We start from the raw sequence: 27630 nt of genomic DNA, 5'->3' as shown, positions 1-27630 counted from the left end.
TACTAGCCATGACTGACGTGTTTAGCGCCAGAGCGTAAAAATTCAAACTCCACACCTGAACCCGCAACCCACCACGACTCCTTTCTCTGTGGTCCACGGTTCCAAACCACGTGGCTCCCAGGTGCCATAACCTGGATGTCAACCTCTCAGAGACAGAGCTCAGGCCTTACTTAGACTTTTATTACTAAAGAGCCAAGGACACTACTTTATTTTTTTTTTATGCAAACTTTATCAAAATCCCCCTCAAATTTTTTTTTTTTTAACAGAAATAGAAAATACAATTCCACAATTCACATGAAACAGAAAAGACCATGAATAGCCAAATCAATCTTGGGGGGGGGGGGGAATAAAACTGGAGGCATTTCAAAATATAGTACAAAGCTACAGTAATCAACACTGTATGGCACTAAGGACACCACTTCAGAATGAATTTCAACAAAGGGAACCATTGGGTGCAACCCATTAGCCAACAGAAAAGCTGATATGCTTAGTATCTAACTTAACATTGAGAGATGTTCCCCTTTCCATCCTTCCCCTTTAAAGTGTTCACATTATTTCACTCTGGCCTGTGTGGCTCAGCTGGTTGAGTGTTGTCCCAAGCCCCAAAAGGTCAGTGGTTCGATTCCTGGTGAAGGGCACATACCCATATGGCAGACTCCAGTGGGAAGCGTGCAGGAGGCAGCCCATCAATGTTTCTCTCTCTTTCCCCCTCTCCCTTCTTTTCTCTCTAAAATCAATAAAACTTACTTCAAGCATTCTCTACATTCTACAATATCCCTAATTATTGTAGATATGTAAATTATAAGATTCTATAAATTATAAGAGTAAAGAAGTCTGCCAAGACCGGTGTGGCTCAGTGGATAGAGCGCTGGCCTGCGGACTAAAAGGTCCCAGGTTCGATTCCGGTCAAGGGCATTTATTTACCTTGGTTGTGGGCACATCCCCAATGGGGAGTGTGCAGGAGGCAGCTGATTGATGTTTCTCTCTCATCCATGTTTCTGACTCTATCTCTCTCCCTTCCTCTCTGAAAAAAAAAAATCAATAAAAGATATATATTTAAAAAAAAACAAAAACTTATTTCAAGTATTCTCTACAGTATCTCTAATTACACATATAAATTATAAGATTCTATAAATTATGAGATTCTATAAATTATAAGAGGAAAGAAGTCAGCAAAGCCTTCTTCAACTCATCCTCTCCTCTTATATTTCTTGGATGTGAAGGTTAATTCACCTTCTTTCATTCCCAAAATGGAAATTACCCCTTTATTGCGGCAACAGTTTGTCTTCCCGACAGCTATGTGACCAGTCCTGTGTGTCAACCCATCTTCCCCCCCGGAAACGCCTGAGCCTCCGGCACACCACACCTTGCACTCTCTGGTGGGGATGGTCTTGGAGCTGTTCCGGCTGTGGAAGCTGTCGATGCAGCCCTGGAACTTCTTGCCGATCAGCGCTTCGTCCTCCCAGCTGCACTCCGAGTAGGGCAGGCCCATCCACTTGCATAGATACTCGGGTTCGTTAGAAGGCGCCGGCTTCCGACTGTGAGCTGTTTTCACGGATAAAAAATGGACAGGTAAGCGGTCGTGCGGGGCCCACCTGTGTGTGGTGCTCCCTCGGCCGTCCTGGCCAGTTTTTCAATAAATCCTTGCCTGCTTTTTTAAATCAAAAAAAAAAAAAAAAGACAGGTAAGCCACTGTCCCTTACAGGGGGGGGGGGACTGACAGACTGACATTCTGTGTTATTTATAACCAAGGACATATCATGTGGCAAAACGGTGAACACCGCAAAACACCCACTGCTCATAAGTGCTGCAGGTTAACCAACAGGATTCTCGTGCTTACCTGGAAAATCGGTTTGGCCCAGGGTAGACTTGCTTGTCTTCATAGCTGAACAATGGGCGGTAAGAGAGAGAAGTTGTCACTTAATTATAAAACATTATGTTTCTCTATCATCAGCACTAGAAAACACACACATATATACATACATGCACACATGCACATATATACTTTGTAAATAAGAACAAAGTAAGTTTCCGTGTTCTTACCTATCACTCTTTCTACTATCTGATACTGTTTGTTCAGCTCTGAGGCCAGCTCTTGTTGGCAGTTGAAGTATTCCACATCTTCCGGAGAAACTTTGCCCAGCCTGGACAGACGAGGGACAGAAAAAGTACACGCTCGTTAATTCTGGGGCATCCGCAGACATCTATCAAAGCAAAGTCTTCACTTCCATCTGCCCCTTTAGTATGTAAGTTGGCCGGAGACTTGACTACACACACACACACACACACACACACTTTTAAAAAACACGCCACCGTAGATGCCTCTGTGTAGCCAAGAAACCTAAATGTAACTATTTTGTGACAAATTCATGTAATTTCAAGGGATAATATAGCTAAACAGACTGAGAATAAAACCGTCATCCAGATTTAAAAGATGACATGCCTTTATATATATATATATATATATATATATATATATATATATATATATATATTATTAATTCTTTACAGAGAGGAAGGGAGGGGTATAGAGTTAAAAACATCGATGAGAGGCCAGTCCTGAAAAAAAATTTAAAAACACATCCATGAGAGAGAAATATCGATCGGCTGTCTCCTACACGCCTAGCACGGGGGATGTGCCCGCAACCAAGGTACATGGTTGATCTCTATCCACTGAGCCAAACCAGTTAGGGCGATGACATGCCTTTTTTTAATATATAATGGGCTTTAGGAGTGATTAAATGTGGCTTTTTTGAAAACGAGTTATACTTAGCACCAAAGCTCGTTAGAAGAACAGCAGCCACCTAAAACTAGACATAACCACACGTCTGAGAATTTTAAATTGTAAATATATAAACCACATCTATCTTAACGACACATAGTATTGTTTTTAACTCAGAAGAAAAATATGTGATTTAGTGAAGTAGCATATTTTGCACTGTAGTAAAACGGAAATTATAACTCATCTGGGCCAGCCGGTGTGGCTCAGCAGTTGAGTGTTGACCTATGAACCAGGAGACAATAGGTTAGATTCCTGGTCAGGGCACATGCCCAGGTTGTGGGCTCCATCCCCAGTAGGGGGCGTGCAGGAGGCAGCCGATCCATGAATTCTCTCTCATCACTGATGTTCCTCTCTCTCTCTCTCTCTCTCTCTCTCTCTCTCTCTCTCTCTCTCTCTCTCTCTCTCTCTCTTCATCTTCCTTACTCTCTAAAATCAATAAAAATGTTTTCTTGCCCTAACTGGTTTGGCTCAGTGGATAGAGCGTCAGCCTGCGGACTGAAGGGTCCCAGGTTCAATTCCAGTCAAGGGCATGTACCTTGGTTGCAGGCACATCCCCAGTAGGGGGTGTGCAAGAGGCAGCTGATCGATGATTCTCTCTCATCGATGTTTCTTATCTCTCTATCCCTTTCCCTTCCTCTCTGTAAAAAATCAATAAAATATATTTTTAAAATATTTTCTTAAAAGTTAAAAAAAAATACGACTATTCCTGACACAAAATAACCTGACCACATGACACAGACAGGTATGATATCCCGCCTGCTCAGACTGCAAAGGTATTTCTTTAACCCAGGAGGGAAGATGTACCATTGCTTAATTTCGTCCTCCTTCTTCTTGAAGTTCTCGAGCTTCTTCAGGCCCTTCACTTTCTGCTGCTGCAGGGACTCCTCGCTCTCCCAGGTGCTGTGGATGTAGGACCAGCCCTTCCACTTGATGAGGTACTGGGCCTCGCCCTCCTCACTCTCCGGGTCGAAGTCGCCGCTCGGGTCTCCGTTAGCTTCCACCACATACACAGTGGTAGCCGCTCCCGTGGCTGCAAAAGGACCCACTTTTAACAAACTGTAGATAAAGTGCATGAAACCAGACACTGAAGAGTTTCCAACGCATATAATTGTCTAAACAAGAGCCGAAACCGGTTTGGCTCAGTGGATAGAGCGTCGGGTCTGCGGACTGAAAGGTCCCGGGTTCGATTCTGGTCAAAAGCATGTACCTTGGTTGCAGGTACAACCCCAATAGGGGGTGTGCAAGAGGCAGCTGGTCGATGTTTCCCACTCATCGACATTTCTAGCTCTCTATCTCTCTCCATTCCTCTCTGTAAAAAAAAAAAAAAAAAATCAATAAAATATATTTTTTAAAAAACAATTGTCTAAAGAGTCTATTTTCAGATTGAAGCACCAAGATCCTTGGACTTGAAAGCAGACGTTTGAAAACAATACGGAATAAATAAGATCCGTAACCTCAAAATATTTTCAAAATGCAAACTCAGTTTTTATGCTTTAAAATGTCTTCCAGCCGAAACCGGTTTGGCTCAGTGGATAGAGCGTCGGTCTGTGGACTGAAGGGTCCCAGGTTCGATTCCGGTCAAGGGCATGTACGTTGGTTGCTGGCACGTCCCCGTTGGAGGGTGTGCAGGAGGCAGCTGGTCGATGTTTCTCTCTCATCAATGTTTCTAGCTCTCTATCCCTCCCCCCTTCCTCTCTGTAAAACTATCAATAAATTATTTTTTTTAATTAAAATAAAATAAAAAAGATGGGGGTCAGAAAAAAATTCCCTACTTCACAACAAGTATGGGCATGGGCTGCCCATGCATCATTTCAGAGTTGACATATGTAAATTTGGGGTCTGACTGCGCAGATAGAAGAAGGAATTTGCTTGCCAAAGGCTCCTACCTCCTTTCTTTCCCAGTCGCGAGTCCAAGACCTTCTCAATGGTTTCACTGCTGTCCTGCTGGTCATCGATTCCCTCCCCGGTCATCTCAATGAGGTCGTCCGAGTCGGTCTCAAAGTCGTCATCCTCCTTGTAGCTGCAGAGGCACAATGCTGAGTGAGTGAGGCACTAGCACAGCCCCAACATCGCTCCTCAAAAGGGATGTTATGGCTGAAACCGGTTTGACTCCGTGGACAGAGTGTCGGCCCGCGGACCGAAAGGTCCCGGGTTCGATTCCGGTCAAGGGCACGGACCTTGGTTGCGGGCACATCCCCGGTAGGGGGTGTGCAAGAGGCAGCTGATCGATGTTTCTCTCTCATCGATGTTTCTAACTCTCTATCCCTCTCTCTTCCTCTCTGTAAAAAGTCAATAAAATATATTTTAAAAAGCCGAGACCGGTTTGGCTCAGTGGATAGAGCGTCGGCCTGCGGACTGTAAAGGTCCCGGGTTCGAGTCCGGTCAAGGGCGTGTACCTTGGTTGCGGGCACATCCCCGGTAGGGGGTGTGCAAGAGGCAGCTGATCGATGTTTCTCTCTCATCGATGTTTCTAACTCTCTATCCCTCTCTCTTCCTCTCTGTAAAAAGTCAATAAAATATATTTTAAAAAGCCGAGACCGGTTTGGCTCAGTGGATAGAGCGTCGGCCTGCGGACTGTAAAGGTCCCGGGTTCGAGTCCGGTCAAGGGCATGTACCTTGGTTGCGGGCACACCCCGGTAGGGGGTGTGCAACAGGCAGCTGGTCAATGTCTCTCGCTCATTGATGTTTCTAACTCTCTATCTCTCTCTCTCTTCCTCTCTGTAAATAAACAATAAAATATATATTTTTAAAAAAATATATATATATATATATTAAAAAAAAAAAAAAAAAAGGATGTTATGAAATGAAGATAACATCACCAAGCTACCTCGACGGCAGGTGAACTTGAGGCAGGTGAACTTGAGGCAGCCGTCTTGATGGGAATGAAGGCTTGAAATGAGCTACTGCTACTTTTTCCATATTCCCGTTGGCCAACGCCCCTTCTTTTCTGCTCCCACACAGATCAGAGTTCCACAGGTTGTTATTTCTGCCCACCCGAGGCAGGATCGGGGGCCCAGAACCACGTGCGAGCCAATCCAACGATGGCCCTCGCCCTCACAAAACACCTCCGGGGCGTGACCCACCTCACGTTCTTGGCCGCCCTGCGGCGGGTCTGCCTCTTGGGAGCTTCGTCGTCCTCGTCCTCGTCATCAGAAGACTCCTGCTTCTTCTTCTTCCCGCGCTGGGCTTTGGGCGGCTTTTTAACACGAGGTTTGGGCGCTGTTCTGGAAGGAGAAGATTAAAAAAAAAAAAAAAAAAAATAGCAGTTTTACTCTGTCATTTGGTGTTTACTTTCAGATCTGTGTAATTCTTTTGCCCAGGGCAGGGGACATAACGTAGGATGAACCAGGGGAAGAAGATTAGAAATGTATGTTCCCGGCTCCATTTTTCTCTGAGATGCTAATTCACTGGGAATCTGCATTTTCCCACATGGACGTGATGCTAATGCTAAGAGTCTGCAAGCATCTGCAGGAGACAGAGGGGGTTCTGAGGCCATGGTCCGCCACTGATCATCGGATCACCTGACAATAAAAATACACACTCAGCCAAAACTGGTGTGGCTCAGTGGATAGAGCGTCGGCCTGCAGACTGAAAGGTCCCGGGTTCGATTCCGGTTAAGGGCATGTACATTGGTTGTGGGCACATCCCCAGTAGGGGGTGTGCAGGAAGCAGCTGGTCGATGATTCTCTCTCATCGATGTTTCTAACTCTCTGTCCCTCTCTCTTCCTCTCTGTAAAAAAATCAATAAAATATATATTTTAAAAAAATACACACTCAGCAAGCACATTGCCAGTGCCACCTCTTCGGTGGGCAATTTGCAAATCTCTCCCAAACTTACTAACAGGACCATTTCACTTCTGGGAGTTGATCTTGCAGAGAGACACACTGGCCCAGGCATATTAAGGTATTCACCGGAGTATCATTTGCAATAACAAAAAGATTAGAAACACGCTAAGTGTCCATCAGAGGGAAACTAGTTCAATAAATATTATGGAGCCATTCAAAAAGGGGGTTGAGGGGGTTCCTGCGTACTGATATAGAAAGACTGTCAAGATCATGAAAAGAAAAATATAAAGATGCATAGAATGTGTAATCTGTATAAATGGAAGAAGGATAAGGAGTCATTACACATGCACTTTTCTTATATATTTTCAGTCTGGAAGACTGAACTGCACAGACCACTGGAACAGACTGAGGACATGCCCTCTGCTGACTTCCCACCCACAACCAGGGCTGAGGGCCATCATCTGGGACCTCACACAAGGAAATGCCCAAAATACCACTCTCTTGGTGGGAAAAAGAGGAAAGGAGAAGAGGGAGGACGAAAGCTCACAATCACATCTATCTCTTTCTCTCCGGCCTACCATGCATGGCCAGTGCTACAGAGAGGATTCAAGACCCAGGATTCAATAAGAAATGGATAAAATCTTGAGGACGGAACTGGTGTGCCATCCCAATCCTCAGAGCTTAACTCAGGTGAAAGGAGACCATCTCAGGGAATTCCGCTGTGGGGTTGGAGGCGTGGGGGGGACGTGGGGGGCAAGTACAGTGTCCTAAGTCAGGGGTAGGCAAACAGCCAGAGGGTATGAAGGTTTTTGGTTTTCCCAGATAATAGTCAAAACTGTACTTACATAGCAAGAGAGAATGAACTGTATTTTTGAGTGACAAAACTGAAAATAAAGTAATAATCACTGACTGGGGCTTGTGCGGGAAGCAACCAATCAATGTGTTTCTCTCACGTCGATATTTCTATCTTTCCCTCTCCCCCCCACTCTCTCTAAAATCAATGGGAAAATATCCTTAGGAGGGGGGGATTTAAAATAAATAAATTAATAAATCAATATAAAGTGGCTGTACCATTAAAAAAAAGAAATTAAAAAGTGGTACATTATCATAAAATGTTTTTATTGATGTTAGAGAGAAAGGAAGAGAGAAGAGGAGAGCGATCAAAAGAAAAAAGAAAAAAAGAAATCAATGGTAAGAAAGGATCACGGATGGGCTGCCTCCCGCACGCCCCCTACTGGGGACCGAGCTCAAAACCCAGGCACACGGACTGGAGCCGAGACCTCCAAGGTCAACGCTCAACCGATGAGCCGGTCCATCTGGGCCATAAAGGAGCTTTTTTAAAGAGAAAGCATACTCTTCCCACAGAACTAACCCATCATGGGATAAGCAACAGGAAGCGTCACTCTGAGCAATCACTGGCCAACGATGGGGGCCGGCAGGAAGTGGACGGGAGACACTGGGAGCCCAGAGGCACTGCGCCGTGTCCCTCCGCTGAGGGCTCTCTCTAGCGCCGCCCTCTCGGCCTAGCGCGAGGGGGTTCCCCCCCAGCAAACACCGCACCTTCTGGGGACGGGCCTTCGGGCTCTCCCCGCGCTCTGCTCTGGCTCACTCTCTGCTCCGCTGCCTGGCTGCCGCTCCTCGTCCGAGGGCTCCCGCTTCCACTTTTCTCTGCGATCAAAAGCAAAGCACAGTCACTTTTCTCTCCGAGACGCTTCCGGGCCTGTTCAGCTCGAAGATTCTGACAGCACCGGTTCCGATCTAATTATCCAAAAGGCAGACCGTGTGGATGGACGTTAGCTATGACGCTAAAGAGATTTCTTCTAACTCCACTGAAATGTTGGCTGTGGGATATCGACTCCTGGTTTTCTCTCTCGTAACAAAATAAATGGAAATGGCCGAAACCGGTTTGGCTCAGTGGATAGAGCGTCGGTCTGCGGACTGAAGGGTCCCGGGTTCGATTCCGGTCAAGGCATGGACCTTGGTTGCAGGCACATCCCCAGTGGGGGGTGTGCAAGAGGCAGCTGGTCGATGTTTCTCTCTCATCGACGTTTCTGGCTCTCTATCTCTCTCCCTTCCTCTCTGTAAAAAATCAATAAAATATATTTTTAAAAAATAAAAATAAAATAAATAAATGAAAATGGAAACTAGACTAAGGCTGTATTTTTTAAAACTATTTGTTCTGGGGGGGGAATTCTATTACATCTCTTCATATTCTATTCTGACTATTATCTCTAGTCAGAGTGAAGCCATATTATATACTCCATCGGTTATTTCTCCAATTTCAGCGCCGACCAGTTCACTAAAAGGGGCTTTGTTAATTCAGATTTCTGAGCCCTTGCTGGTTTGGCTCAGGGACAGAGCGTCGGCCTGCGCGCTGAAGGGTCCCGGGTTCAATTCCGGTCAAGGAAACATGCCTGGGTTGTGGGCTCGATCCCAGGGTGGGGCGTGCAGGAGACAGCCGATTAATGACTCTCTCTCAGCATTGATGTTTCTCTCTCTCTCTCTCCTTTTCTTCTTCCCTGAAATCAATAAATATATATTATATATATATATATATATATATATATATATATTTTTTTTTTTTTTTTTTTTTTTAAAGGTACCAAAGCCACCCTATATATTAGGGGTGTCGAACTCAATCAGAGAAGGGGCCAAAATCTAAAATCCAGCCTAAATCGCGGGCCGAATGGTTTACTGAACAGTCATAAACTGTCATTGTGATGGAAACGCAGCGGAGTGCAGTGATGACAGTGTGGTGCGGGCCACATTGCAAGGCCTGGCGGGACGGATTTGGCCCGCGGGCCTTGTGTTTGACACATGTGCTGTATATGAATGTGGGTCAACTTTAGGGGGGGGAAATTTTTTTTTTTTTCAACTGCAAAGGCAGTGGAGCCTTTTACGTCCATCGCCCAGGGAGCTGGGGTCGGCTGGAGACACAGCGAAGGCGGGCCCAGGCGCGCAGACACGTTCCCATCGACCACCACGTGAGGGCATCGCTCCCGGGAAAGACTTACTGCTTTTTCAGCTGCCTCTGGCCTCTCCGCTTGGGGCTGCCGCTCTCGGAGCCGCTGCTGGCCTTCCGTGTGGGAGGGGGAGAAAGGAGCACAGACTTTAATCCGCGGGTCTCGGGGTGCACGCTGGCCCCGCAAGTCCACTCAGCGTAGCATCATCCTTCGACGTGAGCTTCCAGGTGGGAAGAAATCTCAGCATTCGCTATTAGTACATGTTCTTTCTGGTAAGTTTCTTTTCTTTAAAATCCCACTGGGCTTGCCAAGACCGGTTTGGCTCAATGGATAGAGCGTCGGCCTGCGGACTGAAGGGTCCCGGGTTCGATTCCGGGCAAGGGCATGGACCTTGGTTGCGGGCGCATCCCCAGTAGGGGGTGTGCAGGAGGCAGCTGATCGATGACTCTCTCTCATCGATGTTTCTAACTCTCTATCTCTCTCCCTTCCTCTCTGTACAAAATCAATAAAATATATTTTAATATTTTCTTTATATATTTTATTGATTTTTCAGAGAGGAAGAGAGAGGGATAGAGAGTTAGAAACATCGATGAGAGAGAATCATCAATCAGCTGCCTACTGGGGATGCGCCCGCAACCAAGGTACATGCCCTTGCCCGGAATCGAACCCGGGACCCTTCAGTCCGCAGGCCAACGCTCTATCCACTGAGCCAAACCGATCCCGGCTCAATAAAATATATTTTAAATCCCACTGGGCTTTCCTTGCTGCGTACTCGGTCGAGGAAGCTCACATCAGTCATTTAACTCCCACCCTGACGCCGAGGTCAGATAAGGAGCTTCAATATATCCCCCTTAAAACACTGCTTTTTCTTACCTCCTCCTTAATATTAAATCGTGACGGCTCTTGTCTGCTTCGGTTTGACCGCCGAACCCCATAAACGTCCGGGTATTCCTCCCACATCTGTAAAATTAACACACCAGGCATGACTCTTTCTTTCTTCACACTCTCTTCATCTACTATTTTCATTACTGCAACGTGTATTTTATTTTTTATTTTTTTTAAAATATATTTTTATTGATTTTGTACAGAGAGGAAGGGAGAGAGATAGAGAGTTAGAAACATCGATGAGAGAGAGTCATCGATCAGCTGCCTCTTGCATACCCCCTACTGGGGATGTGCCTGCAACCAAGGTACATGCCCTCAACCGGAATCGAACCCGGGACCCTTCAGTCCCCAAGCCGACGCTCTATCCATTGAGCCAAATTGGTCTCGGCTGCAACATGTATTTTAATTGAGGAGCGTTCAAGTAACTAAATATCAAAAGGGTTGTTTGGCCCTCATCAGTTTGGCTCAGTGGACAGAGAGCGTCGGCCAGCGGACTGAAGGGCCCCACGTTTGATTCCAGTCAAGGGCATGTACTCTGGTGAAAAATCAAAAATATATTTAATAAAAAAATAAAAAATAAAAGCTGAAACCAGTTTGGCTCAGTGGATAGAGCGTCGGCTTGGGGACTGAAAGGTCCCGGGTTCGATTCCGGTCAAGGGCATGTACCTTGGTTGCAGGCACATCCCCAGTAGGGGGTGTGCAAGAGGCAGCTGATCGATGATTATCTCTCATCGATGTTTCTAACTCTCTCTCTCTCTCTCTCTCTCTCTCTCTCTCTCTTCCTCTCTGTATAAAATCAATACAATATATTTTTTTTAAAAAAGAGAGAGAGAGAATCATTGATGAGCTGCCTCCTAAACACCCCTCACTGGGGATTGAGCCTGAAAGGCAGACATGTGCCCTCACTGGGAACTGAACTGTGACCTTCTGGTTCACAGGTGAAGCCACACCAGCAGGGGCTTACCCACATTTTTAAAATGTTAAAAACCAAAATTATAGAAATTTGTGCTTTTGCTCTATAATTGGACGGCTTACGGAATTATTTCCTTTATTAAGAGGCCCAGCACACGAAACCATGCACGGGTAGAGTCCCTAGGCCTAACCTGCCATCATGGCCACCTTACGCCTGCTCGCCAGTCCCCGGTCCCGCCACCGCCCACCCAGTTCCCCGTGGCTCCCCGTTCGCCATGCTGCAACTGGAGCCTGCGGACCAGGGGGAGGGACTGAGAGATGGTCAGCACCTCTCATACATGTGGTCCAGCGGTCGTTCCGGTCGGTACGCCGTTGTGGGAGCTGGGCTTTTACTGTATAGGGTAGCCTATGTTCAGCAAGTAGAGCAGAAAGCAGTCCCCATTTTTATATGCAGGGGCAGCGTGTTGTTAGAAAACGGGGCTGTGGGCTTCCTTATCAAGATACCCAAGAAGGAGTTTCCTGGAGGAAGGCAGGGCTGCCGGCGGGTCCCAGCTGCGGGGCCATGGGTACGGCACAACCAAGGAGGTACCGTCTCTTTTTTTTTTTTTTTTTTTTAATACATTTTATTGATTTTTTTACAGAGAGGAAGGGAGAGGGATAGAGAGTTAGAAAAACACTGATGAGAGAGTAACGTTGATCAGCTGCCTCTTGCACACCCCCCACCGGGGATGTGCCCGCAACCAAGGTCCGTGCCCTTGACCGGAATCGAACCCGGGACCTTTTCAGTCCGCAGGCTGATGATGCTCTATCCACTGAGCCGCACCGGTTTTGGCAGGAGTTACTACCTTCTTCACGTCGGCTAGCCGTTCCTTCTTGGAGGCCGGCTTCTCTTTGGCTTCCGGGAGGACCGGCTGGGATTTGGACCCTGCCGACTCGCTCTCGGACTCCGACGGGCTCTCCGAGGACTCGGAGCTGCTGTTGGACTCGCTGCCATGTCCGCTGCCCGGGTCACTGCCCTGCTCGCTCTCCGACTGGCTGCCCGAGTCGGAGCCCGAGGCTTCTTCAGATGCCGAGTTACTTGGTGAGGGGGGAAAGAAAAAATACATGTAGGTTTAAAAAGATTTTTAAGAACTGCCAAGTGAATCTGTTTTTTTTGTTTTTGTTTTTTTTTTTTTTTTTTTTTACAAATCCTAGCATTTAAAATGACTTGGTAGGGGCTAGTGAATTGATGCAAAAAAATCCCAATTTCCTAATTTGCTTCTATAGTCTTATATTGCAGTATCATTAGTATCGTTCTCAACATCCTTATTGGCTACTATTTCCTGAGTGCTTATAATAGTATGCTACATTCCAGCTATCTAACTATACTTCTTTCTATATATCTATATCTACACATCTATAGCTATAAAAGAGATAATATGCAAATTGTCCGTCATGGTGTCACGGTAACAACCGAGGCGGCGTGCTCATAGAACACCCCGCTACCCAGTGCACGCACCCCCCCGCCCCCCCCCCTCAAGCTGCACGGCTCCTGGAGAAGCAGCAAGGCTCCTGGCAATTGCACTCCGGTTCCCACCGGTTCCCACCGGCTCCCACAGAAGCAGCAGGCAGCCTACTGCATGCGACATTGCACCAGTTCTATATAATAAAAGCCTAATATGCAAATCAACCGAATGGCACGACTGGTCACTATGATGCACGCTGACCACCGGATGCTCAATGCAGGAGCTGCCCCAGCCCACAGGTCCCAGGCTGGCCATGGCAGGTGCCAGCCACCCCACCAGTGGTCCCCAGATTACCAGTCAGACACAGGAGGGACCCTACCCATGCATGAATTTCATACACCGAGCCTCTAGTTCTATATAAATTAGTTTCTCTGGCAAAAACTCAAGAGGAGGATATTATTTTCTCCTTCATTCAATGAAAACACACACACACACACAAAAAAAAAAACCTGAAGCTCTGAAGTACTTAAGTAATTCTCCCAGGTGAAACAGGTCGATCCATCTGAATCCACTAAGTTTTATTTATTTAGTATCTTCCCTCCCTCCTCAAGACAAAAACAAAGCAAAATGCAACACAGAAAAAAAAACAATCCCAGGCAGGGTCGCCCAAGAAGTAAGACTGCAATGCGGCTGTCATTTTCCAATCAATGTCCTCAACAACGGGTTGCATGGCAGACTGCATGGTAGCGCCCTAAAAACATTCCCATTCACCCCAGAGATCCTGCCCAGGGACCTCCGGCAGGGAGTCCCAGACCGGGGAGACCTCACAGGAGAAAATGAGCACAAAGAGCATGCTGGTGCCCAGGGAAAGGCCTAATGCAATACAGACCGCTAGGAATGTTGAGAATGAGGAAGGGCCACCACACATCCCTGCCCTTCCTCATTCTAAACATTCCTCAGGGTTTGACTAGAACCTTAGCCAGTGGACTGAAGGGTCCCACGTTCGATTCTGGTCTAGGGCATGTGCCTTGGTTGCAGGCACATCCCCAGTGAGGGGCGTGCAAGAGGCAGCTGATCAATGTTTCTCTCTTATCGATGTTTCTAACTCTCTCTCCCTCTCTCTTCCTCTCTGCAAAAAATCAATAAAATATATATTTTTTAAAATTTCTAGGAATGGTAAATTATAGTTTGCATTACTGATTTAAAGGAGAAGATGTAAAAAGTCCACAAGACTCACAAGAAGGGTCAAATCAATTTAGCTGGTGAGAAATCCTTTAGGATTTCACCTAAACGATAAAGTAATAAAATTATCTCATTTCCCATGGTATAGTTATAAGGCAACTTAAAAAAATGGAATTGTCAGGAATTATCCACCATACACACAGAATCCTCATGAAAAATAAGTGCCTGAACCTGTAACTTACACAAAATAATATTGAATGTAAACTGTAATTGAAAAGGAAAAAAATTTTTAAAGGAAAAGAAGTATCTGAGAATTACTTAAAATCTGATTTGGAGACAAGTTTCGTCATTTTTTTTTTTGCTGAACAATCAACACGAGGGAAAATATAACGCAAAAAAACAAACAAAAGGGACTCAAGCCAGAACTGGCATTTTAGATTCCGACAGAAAAAAAGGAATGCTTACGGGAAAACTTTAGCACTGTGTTCATTTGTGAATAAAAATAAGCTGGTATCATTTCGAAGTCCTTTGTGAAGCTGGCAGATGGAGTGATTATTTCTTACAAACAGACTTTGATCGCGACCTGCATTCATGAATGCTAGCTATTGTTCCGTTTTTTCCCTTTTTAATCGCCACTACCCAAATGGCCACCAGAGGGCAGCACGGAAACACTTCACTTGCAGAGCTGGCCTGAGGGTTCCCCACCCAAGAGCTGCCATTTCCGCGCAGGCAGGGTGTGTGTTTTTATTCCTAAACTTAACAAAATGGCCGAACAGCTTGGCAGGGCTAGTTTCTGTTGCTGGTGGAAGCAAAACCGCGTAAAAGCACAAAGCAATCCACCCTGGGATTGCATAAAAGCATTTCCAGGCTAAAGCTCCATCGAAGGCAGAGCAGCTAATATTTTTGGAGCACTTATGTATCAGATCTATGCAAAAACTCTCCTCTAATCCTTACAACAAAGAAGACATACATGATCACCCTCATTTTACAGCAAGTGTGTGTGTGTGATGTCATCATCCCCACCCCCCAGTCTGGAGCGTGGGATTCACACCACTCAACCCTCTACGTGGTATTGCTGTACCACCGAGTCATCATCATTATTATTATTATTATTAAGGCGCCCAATTTGATGCAAAACAATTCCTTCTAATCACATCTATGTCAAAGACCTTCATCTCCTCCACCTCTGGCTCAAGGCCTATGTTTCTGAACACTAAACCATATAAATGAGGTGGCATTTGATCACATGGAGAATCTAGGCCTATCAAAACTTTCTCCCAGAGATGAATGCCAGCTAGGTATATGGCTACTCGTTGTACTGTCTCCCGTTGTTCTGTGTAATTTTATGTATTGCTCACAAGGTTATTAAAATTTTGAAGGCAGAAGTCTTTTTTAAAGATATATATATATATACACACACACACACACACATATATATATATATTATTGATTTTTCTTATAGAGAGGAAGAGAGAGGAATAGAGAGCTAGAAACATCGATGAGAGAGAAACATCCATCAGCTGCCTCCTGCACACACCCTACTGGGGATGTGCCTACAGCCAAGGTGCATGCCCTTGACCGGAATCCAACCTGGGAACTTTCAGTCCGCAGGCCGACGCTCTATCCACTGAGCCACACCGGTTTTGGCAATCCCATCCCCTTAGAGCCCTGAGAAGAGATGGCACCAGTTTGACCACGGATTCCTTTCCGCCCAATGAGCTATAACCTTTAGACTTTGTAACACGGCAACTGGGGAGGTCAAAGGAGATTGAAAAGGCGTGGCTGCTAACCTCAGCGGCAGCAAATAGCACTTGTGTCTCAGGAAGGAAGTGGGGACCAGGGATCATGCGGCAGAAAAGAAAAACGAAAGGTGAGATAAAAAAAGACAACTTTCTCAATAAAACACTCACTGTGGCAAGCACCGGGCTGCATGCTCTGGACCAGTGTCTCCAGGGCTAGATACTACCGTGTTTCCCTGAAAATAAGACATCCCCTGAAAATAAGACCTTGCGCAACTTTGGGAGAAAAAATTAATATAAGACACTGTCTTATTTTCGGAGAAACGGGGGTAGTAATTCTTTGCTGAGAGGGCATTATAGGGTTGTAGGATGCTCCTTGATGCCAGCTGCATCCCAGCCCCAACCAGAAATATCTCGAGCCAAAAGTGATGGGGGGGCGGGGAGGGGGACCAGAGGGTAGGGGATGTCCTTAGCTGAGAAATCATTACTTCAGAGATATTTAATTTTAACTTCCGGAAGAGACACACCACACCTTCAAGAGCCATTTCCCCCAAGGACACACCTAATCCCAATGCTGGCAAAGCAGCGGACCCACCTGGAAACACCTAGTGTTAAAGCCCTAACATCTAATCAGGTAGGTATTAGTCTTTTTTTTTTTTTTTTAATGTATTTCTATTGATTTTTTTTTTACAGAGAGGAAGGGAAAGGGATAGAGAGCTAGAAACCTCGATGAGAGAGAAACATCCATCAGCTGCCTCCTGCACACCCCCTACTGGGGATGTGCCTGCAACTAAGGTGCTTGCCCCTGACCAGAATCAAACCTGGGACCTTTCAGTCTGCACGCTGATGCTTTTATCCACCGAGCCAAACCGGTTTTGGCAAGTCTTTTTTTTTTTTTTTTTTTAAGTGATTCCTACGCAATGCCTATTTGCAAACTAAGTTTCGAACAAAACAAATCAGAGGCAAAGTCCGGTCTTCACCAAGGGGAGTCGCAGGGCACGAGGGCAGATGTGAAATCGCAGCCTTTCGAACAGCGCTGTGTTCTGGCATCCATCACACTCGCAAGGAGGTGACTTTGAGCTTCTGGTTTCTTAAAAAGGAATGTTAAGACAAGCAGAGGACAGCCCTGCCTGGAGTGACTGACTCAGTGTCTGCCCATGCACCAAACAGAATTCCCAGTCAAGGGCAGGTTACCTGTGTTGCTGAGGGGGAGGGGGGAGGAGGGGGGAGAATATCCTCGGGAAAGAATTAACAAAAAACAACAAACATGCCGAAACCGGTTTGGCTCAACGGATAGAGCGTCGGCTTGGAGACTTAAAGGTCCCGGGTTCGATTCCGGTCAAGGGCATGTAACTCTCTCTCATCGATGTTTCTAACTCTCTATCTCTCTCCCTTCCTCTCTGTACAAAATCAATAAAATATATTTAAAAAAATAATTATTGTGAGTATTCTAGACCTATATACTTTCCTCTTATCCACTGGCTCTCAACCTTCCTCATGCTACGACCCTTTAATACAGCTCCTCCTGTAGTGGTGACCCCCAACCATAACATTATTTTCGTTGCTACTTCCGTCACTGTAATTGTGCCACTGTTAATGAATCGTAATGTAAATATCTGTGTTTTCCGATGGTCTCAGGCTCTGCAGCAGTGCCTCTCAACCTGTGAGGATTCCTCTAACGAGCACAAATAAAGGCCTCAAGTCCCAGGCCCGCACACAGTAGGTGCTTTAATGACAGCTACTATGGAATCTTTCCAAAGCAAATCAACTTGGTTTTCACGGAAACACTCCGATGTCTGCTGCAGGTTTGGTGTGTATTTGAAATGCAGGAACACAAGCTGAATCAACAAAGGTGAGAAGTGGCTACAAAGTCTTGTTGAGTACCCAAGTCAACGGGAAGGGAGTAAACAAAGGAGCTCAGCGGGGTGCAGGGCCCCTCGGGCCTGCAAGGGAAGCGTGCTCCCTAACAGTTAATTTGTCAATTTGTCCAATGGGTTACCCTTAAAGAGGTCACAAAGCAACTCTGCTACACTAACCCCCATTAAGTAAAATCTACATTTAAAAACCTCTTTGCAGAGCTGAAATGGTTTGGCTCAGAGCATGGATGCCTGCAGACTGAAGAGTCCCGGGTTCGATTCCGGTCAAGGGCATGTACCTTGGTGGCGGGCACATCCCCAGTAGGAGGTGTGCAGGAGGCAGCTGATCAATGTTTCTCTCTCATCGATGTTTCTCTCTATCCCTCTCCCTTCCTCTCTGTAAAAAATTAATAATAATTATATATATACATTTTAAATCTCTTCAAATGCAGCTGATACAGTCAGCCTTCAATAAAATGTACATCTACTCCAGTATTTTCCTAGAAACAAATGATCACCAAATGAAAGATAAGCAGCTTTACAGGCACGGCTGGGCTCAGTCACCCAACGAGATGCAAAACCCCAAGATTTATTTTCATATCATGGCCTCCTGCTTTTTTTAATGCTGGGTGCAGTCCACAAAACAGCATGCTCAGGGCTCCGCAGCGTAGCTACCCCCAACGGCTGCAGCCCCACACGGATCTCCAAGCCCACGCTGCTGCTAAAACTGCCCCCAAAAAGGGAACTGAGAAGATGGGACACGCACTGGGAAGGCCACGAGTTAGCAAACAATAAATACATGAACAAGAAATGATGCTGCATCAGAAGATTCAAAGCCATGGACAATCATGCATATGGATGGAAACATGCAAATTTTTTTAAATATATTTTTTATTGATTTTACACAGAGAGGAATTGAGAGGGACAGAGAGTTAGAAACGTTGATGAGAGAGAAACATCGACCAGCTGCCTCCTGCACGCCCCCCACTGGGGATGTGCCCGCAACCAAGGTACATGCCCTTGACCGGAATCGAACCTGGGACCTTACAGTCCGCAGGCCTTTTACCCTAACTCAGTGGTGGGCAAACTCATGAGTCCACAGAACCAGATATCAACAGCACGACGATTGACATGTCTTTGGAGAGCCACATGTTTTAAACGTAAACTTCTTCTAACGCCACTTCTTCAACACAGATTCGCCCAGGCCGTGGCATTTTGTGGAAGAGCCACCCTCAAGGGGCCAAAAAGCCACATGTGGCTCTGGAGCCACGGTTTGCCAACCATGGGCCTAACTCATCTCCCCGGCCATGGGTATATTTTTACGAACTCTTCAAGGTCTGATATTAAAACCAAAAAAAAAAAATAATAATCCACCAAGTAAAATGGAAACATCTGGCCCCAGCCGGTGTAGCTCCAAGGCGAGTGTTGGTTCCACATACCTAAGGGTATCGGGTTCGAATCCTGGTCAAGGGCACCTATCTGGGTTGCAGGCTTGAGCCCCTCCCATCACAGCACACGTGGGAGGCAACCAATCAATGTGTTTCTCTCCTTTTCTCCCTCTCCCTCTGTCTCTCTCTCTCTCAAAAAAAAATATCAATCAAAAACAATCCTCAGGTGAGGATCAACAAAACAAATTAACGATCTCATTGGCTTTACTGAACAGTTCAAGAAGCAGGCAGCTAGCAAGTGCAGAAGAGCTTTAAAAGGCTGTATGAAATAGCCCTAGCTGGTTTAGCCCAATGGCTAGAGCGTCAGCCTGTGGACTGAAGGGTCCCAGGTTCGATTCTGGCCAAGAATGCCCAGAGTTGCCAGTTCGATCCCCAATAGGGGACGAGCAGAAGGCAGCCAATCAATGATTCTCTTTCATCATGGATGTTTCTCTCTCTCTCCCCCTTCTCTCTTCCTCTCTGAAATAAAGAAATATATATTTAATAAAAAACAAATAAAAGGTTGTATAAAATAAAATAAAAAACACTATCGGCCGGAAATGGGTTGTTTCAAACAAGGACCCCTCCTGTCTAACCAGGAAATTCCAGGCGGGCGGGCTGGCCAGGGCACATTCCTGGGGACCATTGAAAATGTAACTGGTTAGGTATTAAGTCTTGGATTGCTTTCCCTCTCCACCCCCCTCCCCACAAGGGACTCTATTCTGGCCTGCTGTGTCTCTAACACAACTCACTCATTAGCCATAGAGCAAATAAAGGAAGTGGAGGGATCCAAACACACAAATGCCGAGACTTACAGTTCTAACATCATAATAAACAAGAACGTGAGGCATTATGGGAAATCAAATGGACGGAGACTGGTTCCTAAGAGCAAACTGCAGCCAGTATTCACCACACGGGCAGTAAATAGCGTTGCTGCTATTTATCCTCAGATGGCACTGCACCCTGGCATGCATTGCTCACCCTTGCACAGCCTGCAGGGAAAGGAGGGGCCTCGGCCAGGGCAGTCATTACTAGCTCCGGAGGGGGGAGGGGAACTGACTCAGAATGAGGCTGACTCCAAACCAGAGGCTGCCCTAGTCCAGACAGAATCATAGGCTCCCTCCAGAAAAGAAAAAAAAAAATCGAGGGGAGGACTGACTGCAAAACACACGCAGTTTCAATTAAATAAAAGCCCCTAAAAGCATCTTAACCGACATAATCAGACCCTTGTGGGAAGCCAGCACCCATCACAGCCCTCAGACAGCCTGGCTCTCATAACGGTGCTTAGTAAAAGGGGCCCTGGCTGGTGTGGCTCAGTGGATAGAGCGTCAGCCTGCAGACTGCAGGGTCCCGGGTTGGATACCGGTCGGTCAAGGGCATGTGCTTTGGTTGCGGGCAAATCCCTAGTGGGAGCTGTGCAGAGGCAGCTGATGGATGTTTCTCTCTCATCGATGTTTCTAACTCTCTATCCCTCTCCCTTCTTCCCTGTAAAAAAATCAGTAAAATATATATATTTTTTAAAAGTAAGAAATGTAGCAGGCGTGGCTCAGTGGTTGAACTTGGACCAGGACGTCACGGTTCGATTACCCATCGGGCACATATCCAGGTTGCAGGCTTGATCCCATTGTGGGGCATTTAAAGGTATTCAGAAAGACCTTTAAACAGAAAGAAAGAAATGCAGCATGGATGGCTTTCATATAACTCCATTCTCCAGGATTTATTTCATAAAGCAATGCCCTGTCCCGCACCTCATCAACTACGATGGTGGACAGCATAGCTTTTTCACTTGCCCTGCCGATTCCAGTTTAGACTGGACAGGGGGAGAGGGCCTGACAGACATAAAAACAACGTGCCCCAACCCTGGCATCTGATGAGTCCATTTTGATGACTTCAAACTTGCCTTCCAAGCCTGCTCAGACTGGGAAGCAGGAGGAAATAGCTCAGTGCTAAGCACCCAGCAGAATTAAGCCTATAGCTACCCTGTTTCCCCCGAAAATAAGACAGTGTCTTCTATTAATTTTTTTCTCCCAAAGTTGCGCTAGGTCTTCTTTTCAGGGGATGTCTTATCTTTCCATGCGCTAGGTCTTATTTTCGGAGGATGTCTTATTTTCGGGGAAACTCAGGTATTTGTATTTGTATACAAAATAACGTAGGTGTTTACAACAGTAACACTCACCTGCGTGGTCTGTGTTAATGATAAAACCAAAAAATGAAACAACCAAAAAAAAAAAAAAAAAACACACACACATAACAGTTTCTTTGTTACGTTTTATGGGAGAAATGACAGGAGTTCAGAAATCTCAGGGGGCCTCAAGATGAATCACAAATGTGAGGGGGTTGCTGTATGGGGGGGCTGGGGGAGAAGGGAGCTGCAATAATTGTTAAAAATGTGAGATTCAGATACTGCCAGGTAAAATGCAACTTAAACTTCCAGATTCCGCTTTCCAAGCATTAACCTGCTCGCATGCTTACAGCTAAAATCCTGATCAAATAGTTTGCCTATCTTCCTGTGGCCATGCACTTTTTAAAAATATATATTTTATTGATTTCTTACAGAGAGGAAGAGAGAGGGAGAGTTAGAAACATCAATGAAAGAGACACATCCATCAACCGCCTCTTGCACACACACACCCCCGTGGATGTGCCCGCAACCAAGCTACATGCCCTTGACTGGAATCAAACCTGGGACCCTTCTGTTCCCGGGCCAATGCTTTATCCACTGAGCCATACTGGTTTTGGCTATGGCCACATTCTCTTGACAAAAGATGTTCACCTCCAAAGAGCCAAATGGCAATTTAGGAAAAGCTACCGGTCTTCAAAGCAAGAGTCCAAAAGAGGGAGAGGGGAAAGATTTGCCAACACTTTTCCAGGGCGAACACAGGAGGGAAACACAGAGAAGATTCGATAACCAGACCCAACACGCTGGTTCTTTCAAATGGTCATTAATTGACTTGAGTGGCATGCATACAGTTCAGGGATAAATTGCTATATTTTACTCACTTAGTAACTTAGACACCTGTTCAGCAGAATAGTTTAGGTCCCAGAACAGGACTGCAACGCTACTTAATTCTATCCCCAGTTTAAAAACGTAAGGAAATAAGAAAAGGAATTTAGCAAACATGAAAATGTTCAAACGAATCTCAGTAAACATTTTTAAAAAACCTTGGTTCCTGTTGCTTGCACATGCACTTTTTAAGAGGTCGGAAACACCCGTTAATGATCCCGTTCTACAGACTTTGTCACTGAGGCTACTAAATGCGTTATGATTTACTTTAAAAAATTTAAAAATCACTTCCAGGACCTTTGATGAGCAAGTCGGAAAACCCAGCTCCGCCTACATCTTCCATAAAATATCCAAAGAATTCTGCCTATGTGCCACAAGAATGAGAACCTACTAGAATGAATTTTATCAATACCTTTTCTAAACTTAATTCAGAAACATAATAAACGCCCGGATAAGCATTCTACCTCCACATAGAAGGGCCACATCTCTGTTGAAGGTATTTTACTGAAAAAATTGCTGACCTGTGGCCAACTACATGAAACTTCACTCCTGTCATGCTAGAGAGAGAGAGAGAGAGAGAGAAAATACTCCAATGACATAGGAAAATTCTTACCATCGGTACAACAGAAAAACATTAATACAGTCTTGCCTTCATGCTTAAATTCAGTATTGCGCCTATATGTCATTCGCTGGTGAACTGAGATTGATTTTTAACCAGAAATCTTCCCAAAAAAGGCAGACCACGATGATCACCGGAGTATTCTCACATTTATAGGGACTGGATTAAACTAAACATTCCCTGAATGGGGGGCTGAATTAAAATTCCCCTGAGATGTTTCCCACGATTTGGCCAAGCGACTGCCCTATAAGCTAAATGTGGGAGTCAAAAATAAGAGTTTAATAGTATTGGCTACCTGTAAAGTTTCTACATATTTAACACAAAGTTGCAGTGGGGAACTGTATAGAAATACCCGCAGAGTTGTGTCAATAACAGACATTTCGGGGTAACTCAGGAATTACCCCAAATTTTCTTTAGCACGTGCTTCACACTCGGTTCCCTAACACCTGTTTGCATAAGAATGGGGCCCTGATGCTGCTCTTCTTCAGCTACACCTAATATTTACATTGAGGTGAGAATTCCTAGTTCTCTACTTAATTACATCTTGAAAGCAAAATCCTTTTGCACATACTGACCTGAGCTTTTTTCCACCAAATGCCAATTCAGGAAGTGTGTGGTACCAAGAAAAAAGGCACGGGGACCGGTTCAGGTAATCGTCCCTTTGTTTAAGGGCCATGGATGATGGGTTCACGCAGCACCAACACGTGCTAACGGGTTCTCCATGGAAATTAAATTTTTTTTTTAAAAAAATGCCTCCTCTGACAGCCAACTGGTTTGGGGACAGTGATAACCAAATGAAACCCGCTAAGCACATGGGACAGAAAATAAAAAGGTTGGGGGGGGGAAGGGGCGGAGAGGGAACAGGCCCGCTAGGATAGCGGAAACGAAAGCGGAAACCGGAAGGTCTCCTACTTGGGCTTTCCTGCCTCCCAAAGCAAAATCTGGTGTGTTTTGTTTTTTTTAAAGAGGGTAAACCTTTTCTTCGCAGGGAAGGGCCTGGGGAAGACCAGCTGCAAGGCGTGGGCCGCGGGAGGAGGGCGGGAAACCGCCCGCGGCGACGAGCATTCGGGGAAGCGGCCGCCCGCCCACCGGAAAGTCCCGGCCGGAGCGCTGCTCCCTTCCCTTTCCCCTCCCTCCCGCCCGCCCGGCGTGAAAGCGTAAGAGCGTGAAAAAGCGCACGGGGCCGCGCACGCGGCTGACGTCACGACGCCCGCACCAATCGGCGGCGGCGGCACGCCTGACGCCGCGGGGAGGCGGGGCCGACGCTGTTGACCTGCTGTTACCAGGCGTGCGCTCGGCCAATCAGCTCTCGGCGCCGGCGCCGGCCGGCCTTTGAACTCGGCACGGCAACTTCCTGCTGTTTGGCGAGTACACACAGTGCAATGCAGTATGTCTGTCAGCGCTGCGGCACAAAGGAACAGCCATTTTGTGACTGAGCTGGACCCGCACCAAGATGCCAGGGGCTCGTGGGGCTGCTGGCAGCGCTGAGGACCGAGGTGCTTTTTATTTCAGCACCGGAGACCCCAAAGAGGAGAAGGCGGGGGGCTGGGGGGAGAATGAGAGGTTTCGGTATTTCAGGTTCCCATTCGCTTTATTTGCAAATCTCCCTCGAAACTCCCGATCCGTAAGCATTTAACCAGTGTCATAAAATGGCTGCCACTTAAAAAACTGGCTTTTACAGTCCACAAGCAGTTGCATTTGCCATGATCTAAACAGCCCCCAGGGTTTTGCATAAAAGCTGATTAGAAAGCAGAGAGATTTCCACCACACCCAGGACTTTTTATCAAAATAAATCTGGTTCGAAGGCAGACGATTTGGAGATAAACTTAATAAACGGGCTCGGTGGTGAAAGAAAATTGCAAAGGTGGAGAGAAAATTGCAAGTACACACACTTCCATTCTGGTTCTCTCCGCTCCTGCTTCCATCCTTGGGTTACCCCAAAATATCTATTTATTTACACAAGTCTGTGGGTGTGCATTACTATACAGATCACCCACTGCAACTTTGTTTTAAATATGCAGAAACTTTACAGGTAGCTGATACTGTTAAAATCTTATTTCTGCCAGGGTAATTCTGACTTCCAAAGTCATGCTATACAAAGTATAACGTTATAATAACTTGGAAAGAATAAGTTACATAATGATTTGGTTAAGTGCTGCATTCTTTCCAAAAAGAGGGGAACAGTGCACTCAAATTCCTTCAGCTCCTAAAGTCATTCTCAGCCCCAAGCTGACTTGACACTGCAAACTTCTCCCTGCCTCTCCTACAAAAGTGGCTTTTGTAGCATTCGCTGAAGAGCAGACTTGGTGGCATGGAGACAGGTCCCTCCTGGGGGGAATTCTGATGGGTTAAGTAAGGAACCAAGTGAGAGTTAGGGACAGCCTCCTTTACAATAACCTGCTCCAATAAAACCCCACTGAATCCTGGAGCTTTACCATTTGAAAGGGAAGTGATGTCATGATTATGTACATGTGTCAAGGTATTCAACTTAGGGTTATCTGGAATGCAAGTCAATTTAAGTCTCCAGGGTCTCATCCAGGAGTCTTGCAAATATTTGTGGGCATGCATCAGGTACACGGGCCAAAATATACTCGACAAAATGTATTGAAAAGGACAGCCCAGGCTTCGGAAGCCCCTCACGCCACTGACAGCAGCACAACTTCAAAGTAGATTCCCAGGTGAAGTACATTATGAAAAGAATAACAACTTTTTTAAATTAGAAAGCAGAGTTTGATCAAGGCTAACCACAAGCCTTGCATACGAAAGCCAAACCCCAGGTGGGACTATGCAAATTATACTCAGGGGAATATCAATTGTAGGTAATTTGTCAAGTATTTGTGGGGATTCCTGTTTCTTCAAATCACTACTACTTTTCAGAAAAAAAAGAAAAATCAGCGTGGGATGAATGGAGAAGTTTTCTGTCCTGAATCTAAACCTAGGTAATTAGTTACAAGGGTATTTCAGTTCAAAAGACACAGCCCAAACTAGGTGACGACTCAATTTGCAAAAGAATGTGGAAAGGTATTTATGACAGCAAGGGTCAAAATATGTGAGGTCTCAGGAAACAAGTTAAAATTCATCCTTTGTAATAAACCACGTTAAAAACTTTCATATTCACTACCCTGATTGTTAAAAAAAAAAAAAAAGCGTATTATTTACATAAGATTACAAAAGTAAAAGCAAAAGTCGAAAGAAAAATCATATAATCAATCGCATCCTTATTAACTACACGATTTCAAATTGGTAACGTGGCAATTTGTAAGAACACACATCAAGGAATGCATGCATGCACTTTAAAAATTAATATACAGATCATACAAAACATCTCCCAAGCTTTATTACTTATTCACTAATAAGGTACTCCAAAAATGTGAAACAAAATCCTGATGTGAACAGTTACATGTGTAAGCTTCAGAAGATAAAGCATTCCAGGAGATACTGTTGAAATAAATCAATAAATGTAAAGCAGCTATAATCAAAGTGCCAGGATACTACACTACTAAACCTACCAACCAGAAAGAGCATTGTCTGAATATAAGCATACAAATGTAAACCTGAAAAATATTTGACGAAAGTAAAACATACAATTTTCATCTCAGCAACTATCACAAAGCAGGCGTATATGAAAAGAGCACTCCTGGATTTCTGGGATCAGATTTAATTTCATAAATGCAGGCACTGTTTTGATCACGATTTGGAGAAATCAGATCAAAATGTCTTAAAATGTCAACGGTATCCCGAGAAATGTGGGATGAGATAAAAATACAAACTGAGAGGCATCCGTCAAAGGGTCCTTTTTGCAAATTGGCTTGAAAATGCACATTTTTTCATTCATCTAACTTTCTCAAATGTCTATTTACTATAATTTACTACCACAAGGCTCCTGGATGGCCTTCGGTGACAAGTTTAGGTATCCAGGTTTCTTCAAAGAAAAAAAAAATCCGCCTTGTATGTAAAATGGTGCAATGCAGCAATGGCTAAACCGACAAGGTCATTTTTTCTACAGCCCGGAAAAACCTAAAAGCTGAAATTTATTGCCCGAAAAACTGCAGTTGACAGCAAACTCCCCCTCGAATGTGGGTACCTTACCTTTGAGCCTGCTGTAAGAGGCCTAAGTCAACTCAACTTTCATAAATTGCTACGAAAAAATCAGGGTGTGGCATATTAGCAAGCTCAAGGTCACGCTTTAAAAAAAACACGAATCCGAATTAGTAGAATATTTCAAACAACACAGACGGCTACCGCTGGCCTGTCAAGGTGAACAGTGTAAGCTGAGGTTTCCCCAAGAAAAAAAAAAGAGAGAAAAAAAAGGAAGAAAAGTTGAGAGCTTCATACCTCGATGCATTGCTGTGTGGCGAACTGTCCTCCTCTTGGCTTTTGTCCTTATTTCTCATCATCTTTTAATTCTTAAATATTAAGGGGGAGAGGGGAATCTGTGTTTGGCTTTGAAGTCCTGTGGCCAGGTTATTTACTGTCAAAAGTTGAAAGAAAGGTAAGGTCCCGGCTTTTCTAGCGATGGTTTTTATTAAGCAGGCACAAAGTCCTGACCATGCCACGATATTGTTAGAACACGACAGCGGTAAGCACCCGAAAAAACAACATATTTCTAGTTTTACCTTTAAAAAAAAAAACACACACCAAAAGAACAGGGGGGTGGGATCATCTCATATCAATACGGAAAGTTTCTCCAAAGTAACAACACTGGATCCAAATACAAGCTCTTTATCTTATTGCGTCATCCAGGAATGTCTCCTCTTTACGAAAAAAAATAAAAACCCGCTTTCGCCTATAAAAACGATCACTAAATGATCGTGAACTTACCTGATCCATGTAGTCGGTCCAGAGCCAGAGTCCTATCCGGTAAGTGGCAATACACCGGCTCCCAAACAATCAAAAGCGAAAATAAAATCCTCCGCGAAAAGAAGGAAAAATACATACAAAGGACCCTCCGATCGGGGAAGGGGTCCCCCCTCCAAAAAAATAAAAGCCAGGATGAATGAAGAAGGAGCGGGAAGGGGGGGAAGAGAGGG

The 27630-nt window shown here is 45.3% G+C and overlaps 1 protein-coding gene across 4 annotated transcripts in view; it reads right to left on the bottom strand.

The window, feature by feature from the left end:
- Positions 1-27630, bottom strand: part of CHD2 (chromodomain helicase DNA binding protein 2) — a 65144-nt gene extending 37514 nt beyond the window's left edge. The window contains exons 1-12 of one of the 4 annotated variants that reach the window (XM_045572026.1): positions 27422-27630; positions 26936-27071; positions 12174-12405; positions 10405-10491; positions 9583-9644; positions 8129-8236; positions 5866-6006; positions 4669-4802; positions 3587-3812; positions 2044-2144; positions 1841-1885; positions 1367-1545 (exon numbers count right to left, since the gene is read on the bottom strand). In XM_045572026.1, the coding sequence (XP_045427982.1) occupies positions 1367-1545; positions 1841-1885; positions 2044-2144; positions 3587-3812; positions 4669-4802; positions 5866-6006; positions 8129-8236; positions 9583-9644; positions 10405-10491; positions 12174-12405; positions 26936-26997 (1377 nt within the window). In that variant the 5' untranslated portion in view covers positions 26998-27071; positions 27422-27630. Of the gene's footprint in view, positions 1-1366; positions 1546-1840; positions 1886-2043; positions 2145-3586; positions 3813-4668; positions 4803-5865; positions 6007-8128; positions 8237-9582; positions 9645-10404; positions 10492-12173; positions 12406-23175; positions 23309-26935; positions 27072-27421 lie in introns of those variants that run through there. The other 3 variants (XM_045572024.1, XM_045572025.1, XM_045572027.1) reach the window with 3 other exon arrangements.

Source organism: Pipistrellus kuhlii, unplaced genomic scaffold (assembly GCF_014108245.1).
Source record: "Pipistrellus kuhlii isolate mPipKuh1 unplaced genomic scaffold, mPipKuh1.p scaffold_m20_p_42, whole genome shotgun sequence".
NCBI lineage: Eukaryota > Metazoa > Chordata > Mammalia > Chiroptera > Vespertilionidae > Pipistrellus > Pipistrellus kuhlii.
This window is presented reverse-complemented; position numbering and strand designations above follow the sequence as displayed.